Below are 9062 nucleotides of genomic sequence, written 5' to 3'. Positions count from 1 at the left end.
TATATGTGTATGCATTTGGTATTTGTGTATGAGTGCAAGTATGTGTGTGAGCGTGTGTGTGTGTGTGTGTTTGTGTGTGTGTGTGTGTGTGTGTGTGTGTGTGTGTGTGTGTGTGTGTGTGTGTGTGTGTGTGAGTGTGTGTGTGTAGATGCATATGCATGTGTGTGTTTATTCTTATGATTTCCTTTGTCTCACTTCTTATGGCAGCCCATGCTCAGGACTACCAGTGGATTGGTCTGAATGATAAGACAGTGGAGAACGTCTTCCGCTGGACCGATGGCATTCCCCTGGTAAACCCAACCGCTCTACTGTTACTGCACACCTCCCTACTATTACTGCACACCTCCCTACCGCTCCACTGTTACTGCACACTTCCCTACAGTTACTGCACACCTCCCTTACTGCACACCTCCCTACTGTTACTGCACACCTCCCTTACTGCACACCTCCCTACTGTTACTGCACACCTCCCTACTGTTACTGCACACACCCCTACTGTTACTGCACACCTCCCTACTGTTACTGCACACCTCCCTACTGTTACTGTTCACCTCCCTACTGTTACTGTTCACCTCCCTACTGTTACTGCACACCTCCCTACTGTTACTGCACACCTCCCTACTGTTACTGCACACCTCCCTACTGTTACTGCACACCTCCCAGCCCCTCTACGGTTACTGCACACCTCCCTACTGTTACTGCACACCTCCCTACTGTTACTGCACACCTCCCTACTATTACTGCACACCTCCCTACTGTTACTGCACACCTCCCTACTGTTACTGCACACCTCCCTACTATTACTGCACACCTCCCTACTGTTACTGCACACCTCCCTACCACTCCACTGTTACAGCACACCCCCCTACTGTTACTGCACACCTCCCTACCGCTCCACTGTTACAGCACACCCCCCTACAGTTACTGCACACCTCCCTACTGTTACTGCACACCTCCCTACTGTTACTGCACACCTCCCTACTATTACTGCACACCTCCCTACCGCTCCACTGTTACTGCACACTTCCCTACTGTTACTGCACACCTCCCAGCCCCTCTACTGTTACTGCACACCTCCCTTACTGCACACCTCCCTACTGTTACTGCACACCTCCCTACTGTTACTGCACACCTCCCTACTGCTACTGCACACCTCCCTACCGCTCTACTGTTACTGCACACCTCCCTACTGTTACTGCACACCTCCCTACTGTTACTGCACACCTCCCTACTGTTACTGCACACCTCCCTACTGTTACTGCACACATCCCTACTGTTACTGCACACCTCCCTACTGTTACTGCACACCTCCCTACTGTTACTGCACACCTCCCTACTGTTACTGTTCACCTCCCTACCGCTCTACTGTTACTGCACACCTCCCTACTGTTACTGCACACCTCTCAACCTACTGCCTGTACCACCCAAAAAAAAATCTAAATCTAATCAAACCAAAACAGCTAATTTCCCACTTAATGCCATCTGATTAACAGGTTAGATACATAAGATCATTGAATATAAAACAGTCAGTAGAATTCCATGTTATTTAAAGAAGTGGGTGTGGTAAGGGGAATTTAGGCTGTTTGTGAGTTCTCACGGTTCTCAGTGGTATCTTTTCCATGATGTCACCACTCTTCTTGCAGCAATTTATCAACTGGAGGCCGAACCAGCCGGACAACTACTTCAACTCCGGAGAGGACTGTGTGGTGATGATCTGGCACGAGAACGGCCAGTGGAACGATGTCCCCTGTAACTATCACCTGCCCTTCACCTGCAAGAGCGGCCCAGGTATGGCTTCTACACATGGGCTATGTTGTTTCTAACCACATGCTCTCTGAGTGCCTCAGGTTCCGGTGGTGGATGACATGATAACTGAGAAATGGGTGTATGCCTTTGATGTATTAGTGGGATGAATGGATTAACTGATGGTTTGACAGTCTGATAAGGAAATCCCATGTCGTGTTCATGTTCACCTAGACACATATAAAACATGTGCAGCATCATGCTACATGCTATCATGCTAAACTCCCCAGTCACCTGCTCTCACCTCGCTCTTTCTGCCCACGCATGCCCGCTGCAGTCCTGTGTGGCCCTCCTCCTGAGGTAGAGAATGCGCACATGTACGGGACCAAAAAGGAGCGCTACCAGGTGAACTCCATCATCAGGTACCAGTGCAACGAGGGCTTCCTCCAGCGGCGCCCCCCAGTGGTCCGCTGCCTGCATGACGGGCAGTGGGAGAAACCTCAGGTGGAATGCATAATGTGTGAGTACTTGGCTGTTCCATATATTTACGATATTTCTTGTTTGGTCTTTAATTTTAGACACCAACATACACATAGACATGTTCGCTAGTCACAGTGATGACTTCCAGCTTGCAACTCTGTAATACCAGAGGAATACCAGATGAAAATGCCACATTTGCAATGTTAAAGAAAAAGTAAAAAAAAATCCTGGATCCTTGATTCCTTGATCTGGAGCTGTTCCAAAATGTAATGTGTTCTTCCATGGCACAAGCTACACCCCTCCGCAAAGTGTCATGAAAATCGGCCTTGTAGTTTTTTTCTGGTAGTAATCCTGCTGACAGACTAACTAACAAACAACAAACGGCAACGAAAACATAACAACTCTCCTGCCTGTCTCCTTGCCTCCAGCCAACTCCACCCTCAGGCTGAGGAAAAGATCCGCCAGGACTCCATCACAAGCAGCACACAAAAGATCCAGCTAAGCAGCCGGGAGAGGAACTTCCAGAGAGATTTTAACATATAGTTATTTTATAACAATTATTTTCTATAAATAAATTAATCTTGAGAAAAAATAAAGCAACCAAAGTGCCCATTTTGTACAGTTTAAAGCTGGGATCACCAAAGATAGAATTGTTCTGAATCTGTCTTATCTGCTGAATGCATGGATTGAATATCACCTTGTGATTTAAACTATTTAAAAGGGAAAATATATGTAAGATTCTATTTGTTTTAAATTTGTTTGTTTGTTTGTCCCTAACACATTGCAGGGGTGTTTCATAAAGTAGGCTTAGTTGTCGGCCCACAAACTTAAATTCAGTGCCTTGCTAAAGTATTCTACCCCCTGAAAGTCATCACCATGTTCAAGATACTTATACATATTTTCCCAATCAGTATTGCCATTGTGAACATTTATACTGCAGTATATTTATAAAGGCTAAATTTGTTATTTGTCTACTTATATTAAACATTCATTAATTGAAAACTTAAGTGTTCTGCTCGCATAAGTATTCATTCTGCTTGCATAAATCTGCTCTAAAGCACAGGTCTTTGAATACGTATGCAAGTAGAATATTTCAGTTTTTAATATATATTTTTTTAACACTAGCAAACAAATCACTTATTTTGCCTTCAAATATATATTAGAGCATGCTGACTGGGAAATGATGTGCAAGTATCATTTGTAGTTGTGAAAAACTTTTGCAAGCCACTCTGAATGGTTCCATCACAGGCTTTCACTGTTGACAGAAAGTGGAGAGTGCAAGTGGAAAATCCTATTTAAAGCCTGCAATAGGCATCATTGCAAGTGCACTTCCGACAAAGCTGTTGAGTGTCAGAAAACAACCATATTTAACTTACCTCTGAGCTAAACTTGGAGTCGCATTAACACAGAGAAAGACTTGATGTGGAAAATATTTTTACCCAGACTGCCAGAGAGTAACAAACTTACGCAAAGCCTTTGTCTTCAAACTCTGATCTTAGCTTAGAGTTGAACTCTTTATCCAAAAGAGAAAAGGTCCCCTTTTATCCCCAGCACTGCATGTCTGTGTCACCTGACTGCTTAATTTAACCCGCATATAGTTTATTAGACATTACTTTCAAGTAAAACACTGGGCATGTATGATTAATGGGAATATTCAAAATGGCCTACAAGTTAGCCGAAAGAACTAACCTACTTCATGAAACATCCCATAAATGTTTGTGATTATTTACTATGATACTGTAAGCATCTGATGTTTTTGCCCAAAATCAAACTATTTTCATCATTGTCACTCATCACCTAGTGATAAGCATCTGAATGAACTTATTACATCAGATGTAAACATTCCAGTCCAACTTTACTTCATAGTCAGTATACACTGGGCTGTGAGTAGTAGACAGTGACATCACCTTCTGTTCTTGTTTATGATTTGGATTTTGGAATCTTGTTCAAATGGATTAATAGGGCATCATTAGTTTACCATCTATTTATTCATGTTGAGGCTTTTACGTCTTCAGCCTCACAGAGTCGGTCAAAACCTTAAGATACCTGCAGTTTTTAAAATCGGAGATAACATGACAAACAATTTTTGGTTCTTGAGCAAGGGAATAGAAAATACTACACCATCTCAACCATCAAAGGGGGACGGCAGCAAAAGCCGAATGTCTATTATTTTGAAAGACAGTTGATCTGCATAATGTGAAAAGTGATTTATTTATTGATTTATCGTCATGGTGGGACTTGAATGGTACCTTGTCTGGCTTTGTCTAATTCTTCTACAGTAGAAGTTGATGGCACAAGATATCATGGCAAAATGTGTTTACAAACAACAAAAACTATGTGTTATCGTCAATGAATGGCATCACTGTGCTACATAAACTAGTTAATTCCATGAGGACAAATCCAGCCATGATTTTCCATTCAAGTCCATCCCTGAAAATCCTTTTCTGTCTTTGCATGTTATCCCAAATGTTGCAACTGTCTCACAGAATCGCTGTGCGGGTCATAGTATTACCGTGGGACTAATCTGTCCCTGGACAACTCTCTTCAGTTACTGCCATTTCACATTCACAGAATAGAAGTACCAGAAACAGACCCGGCTTAAGAATTTGTGTTGCTGTGGAAACTGCTTCCATTCTTCCTCTCCTGTTATCTGATTGGCTTATGCTTGTGTCATTCTGTTACTCAGGGCAATGGGAGGCGGTGCCCCCCTGATGCCCGATTTGATATCCTATTTCTGTTTTAACACAGTGCTCTGCCATCACTAAACAGCGGCTACTACTACCATACTCAGTTGCTATCAGTTTGTAAATGACAGCTTTGTTGGTATTTTCGGTTGTCATATTCCTAAAGTGGCATTGTTTTGCTTTCCTAATGATGTGCTTTCTTAATGAGACCGGACTTGGAAGAGACATGCGTCACACCAGACATGTGTTTCTGGACATGATGGAGGGTTTGTCCGTCTTCAGACCATTAACATCACAACGTGATACTCTCTCTAGACAAAGGAGTTAATGACATCACTCCTGCACTCTGTGCTCTATCTTCATATTTAAGACTTGAGACTATCACACCTCTACATGTAGTTGGTCCACACAGAAAGAGTAAAGTGATAACCAAAGGCTTTTTCTCCTCTATTCTTTTCCTCGTCATGTAAGTTCTGATGTCTGCTGCTGTTTACTGGAGCTCTGCAAATGCAACTGTATACATTAGACAAGTAACTGATTTTTTTTTCGTGTTTAAATATGTCAGAATTATTTAAAAAAAGGGTACATAATAAAAAAACATTACATATATTGATTTTTTTCCTTTTGCGCTGTGCATTAAAGACTAAATTCCACCTTCATGTTGTCCATGGTGTCTTAATGAAACATCCCTCCATCCAGCCCTCCACTTCTCTACTAAATACAAGATTAATAAACCCCATCCGGCATCCCTAATGTGAACCAGTCTTTTTATTAATGCAAGGTTAGAAAAACAGTTCAGGTAATGTTTGTCTTTAAACGTCACACCACACCACCCTCACCAACATCTGAGGGAGGTTACAGTCCTCTCACTAAGCCGTCTTTGAGCTGGAGGAACGATATAATTGCCAGAGTCTGTGTTTGCTCAATGGGAGTGGATGCTGAAGGATGAATGAGGGCTTTCTGGTCTGGGGGTGGGGTGTTGGCGGTGAGGGTCTGAGGTGTGTATGTTCCTCTCCTTGGGACAGGCGTCCCTCAGTTTGGTCAAAGTCAAATGCAGACATGTCCAGTACACTTTCCTTGGTTTGTCGGGGATGCTGACGGTCTTACAAGACTCCACAATTTCCACAGAGCAGTGAGTTCAAACGCTTCACGTTAGCTTGTACCCAAATAAGGACAGGATCCCAGAAGGGCTTGTTTGACAAAATGAGCATTGCCATGTTGGGCTCCATGCTGATTTAATTTGGCAGTGGACCACACTGGAGACCAATGGTCTTTATTTAAATTCAAAGATAAGGTTTCAAATTTGAGAATACACAGTGAATTCAGAGAGTTTTCATACTCTTTTGACATTTTTTCACATTTTGTAATGGTTCAGACAATCCAAAATTATTTTTTTGTTTTTGGATCATTTTTCTTAATTTATTAAAAAGAATAGTATTCAGACCCTTAGTTATGACACTTGCAATTGAGCTCTGTTGCATCCTATGTCTATCAATTGTCCTTGAGATGCTCCTGCAACCTGATTGGGGTCCACCAGTGTGTAAATTAATAATATTATATATTAGAATAATAACATAGAAAAGACACACAGCTGTCTATATAAGGTCTCAGTGATGTTGTATGTCAGAGTGAAAACCGAGCCATGAGGTCGAGATAATTGTCTGTAGACCTGTGAGACAGTATTGTGTTAAAACACAGATCTGGGGAAGGATACAAGACATTTTCTGGAACTTTGAAGATGACCAAGAGCACGGTAGCCTCCATCATTCATAAATGGAGGAGATTTGGAACCACCAGTCCTCCTAGATGTCCGTCAGGCCAAACTGACAAGGGGCCTTGGTCAGACAAGTAACCCAGAACCCAAAGGTCCCTATGAATGAAATCCAGATTTCCTTTGTGGAGATGGGAGAACCTCACAGAAGGACAACCATCAGTGTAGCTCTCCATCAATCAGACATTTATGCTACTCTGGCCAGACGGAACCCATTCCTCACTGGGAGTTTGCCAAAAAGCACCTGAATGACTCTCCGGCCATTAGAAGCAAAGTCCTCTGGTCTGATCATAGGCGTCAGTTAAGGGGGGGACGGGGGGGACATGTCCCCACCACTATTCTTAATTTGAATTTTGTCCCCATCAGTTTTAAAAACCTGCAAACCAATTGCGGCCAAAAAAATCCCCACATGCTCAATCGAACTCGACTCGTCCAATGTAAGTCTTGCGTATGATCCAACCCAATCAATTCGCAAACATTTCTCAATTACGGTGACAGTTATTTATAATTATGAGCCATCACTTGCCCAATAAGCATTTTAACAATAGTCAGTCTTGACAACAGCAAATAATTAATTTAGCCTCATTTGCCTTTTGCTGAATGAAACGGGTCTCGTTTTTATTAAGTAATACTGCCATTAAACAATCGCAAGGGTGTCTGGGTTATTCTGGGTAAGATTCTATAGCCCACCCACAATTGTATCGATTGTTTCCCACCCTGTGTTGTGTTGCATTGCATGTTGAGAAAGCGATAAGTAGGCTCCCCCATGCCCTTCAAACTCAAAAGTGTCTGTAGGAAGCGGCATGAACGCAACGAGAAGGATGAAAGGGTGGCAAAACTGCCAAAATTATCTTCATTTGGATTTGTGGCGAAGAGAGTTCAAGAGAACGCTACGTCTCTGACCCCCAGCCCAACGGAAATAAGGCCCACCGGGGTAGGCTAGTCACATAGCGTTTAATGTCTGATATACTATCAACTCCTATAGTTCACGTCCTGCTTTTCAAGCAGCGATCTCTCAGCAGTCATGTGTGCAACAAATAGCAAAAGCTCAGATTGTGGATAACCACTTGGTTACATCAGCCTTTGGCGAGGTGGGCATGGCTCTGCTATTGTTTCTTACCGTAGAATGCCATTCTAAACGTCATGCATGTTACGTTTTATAATACGCCTAATGCTACTTCAAATGTATTTTTTCGCTTCAATGTCGTTAAAAGAATAAGATATTGTTGGAGGAAGTTTTGTTGCAGCAGGCGCTGTCGAACGGCTGTTCCCATAAATCCATGTAAATGTTCGTAATTCACAATAATGTTTGATAACCCCCTGAAGAAGTTGTATTAATGTTTCCCCAAGTGTTGTCTACTGCTCATTTTACACTGTTTCTCCAAAATCAGTTTGATCGATGAAATACTGGTTCATTGGTGTTTTCATGACATCATATTGTAGCAACCCTTAATGTGTATTGTACATCATAAGTAGGCTACATTAGCTTAGCACACACTCAAGCTTATGGTAATTGTCCCCACCACTTCTAAAAACAAACTGACGCCCTTGGGTCTGATGAAACAATGAATTAACTATTTGGCCACAATTCCCAACGACGTTTAGAGAAAACCAGTCACTGAGCATCACCACATGAATAATATTCCCTACAGTCAAACACGGCACAGTGATCTCAGGTTTACATTTCCACAAGACAACAACCTGAATACAGCTGAGAAAAACACAGGAGTTAGTGACACAGAAAACTCTGTGAAAGTGCTGGAGTCTGGACCTAAACCCAACAGACTATCTCTGAAGACACCTGCCAATGGATGTGCACCAATGCTACCCACCCAGCCAGGTTGAGTTTGAATAATTCTGCTAACAACAATATGAGAAACCTCCAAAGGAAAGGTGTGTTGAGCTGATAGGATCATTCCCAAGAAGACTTGAGGCTGTCATTGCTGACAAAGGTCCTTTAACCAAGTACTAAGTAAAGGGTCTGAATACTTATTTAAATGAGACATTTTTCTTTTATTTTGTATAAATTCACAAAACACTTAAAAAACCTTTCTTTTGCTTTGTCATTGTATTGTGAGTAGACTGATAAAAAACACAATGGATTGAATACATTTTAAGATGAGCCTGAAAAATGAAAGTGTCTGAAAACTGCTCTGTAAAGAACAGATATTGAGGGTATTTTGAAGAGAAACAAAGACAGTATGGGTAAGCAGCTTTACAAATAGACATTTATTTTACATAAAATTACCACCACCTGTTATCAAACATTAAAGAATCAGAAAAATTGAGGTACAATATCATGATACAGTACAAAGGATATGGTCAAAAGAACTATCAAACAAAATACAACATTTTCTGACATCAAACAAACCATCATCAAAACC

At 41.9% G+C, this 9062-nt stretch overlaps 1 protein-coding gene across 1 annotated transcript in view; it reads left to right on the top strand.

The window, feature by feature from the left end:
• Positions 1 to 2766, top strand: part of LOC308368861 (aggrecan core protein-like) — a gene marked incomplete at both ends in the record, with an annotated part of 12876 nt that extends 10110 nt beyond the window's left edge. Inside the window, 4 exons of the mRNA XM_080843143.1 lie at positions 208 to 290; positions 1644 to 1788; positions 2081 to 2261; positions 2652 to 2766. Coding sequence (XP_080699269.1) covers positions 208 to 290; positions 1644 to 1788; positions 2081 to 2261; positions 2652 to 2766 — 524 coding nt within the window. The remainder of the gene's footprint in view (positions 1 to 207; positions 291 to 1643; positions 1789 to 2080; positions 2262 to 2651) is intronic.
• Between the last annotated feature and the right edge of the window lie 6296 nt (positions 2767 to 9062).

This window comes from Sprattus sprattus, assembly GCF_963457725.1.
Source record: "Sprattus sprattus genome assembly, chromosome: 8".
NCBI classification, from domain to species: domain Eukaryota; kingdom Metazoa; phylum Chordata; class Actinopteri; order Clupeiformes; family Clupeidae; genus Sprattus; species Sprattus sprattus.
This window is presented reverse-complemented; position numbering and strand designations above follow the sequence as displayed.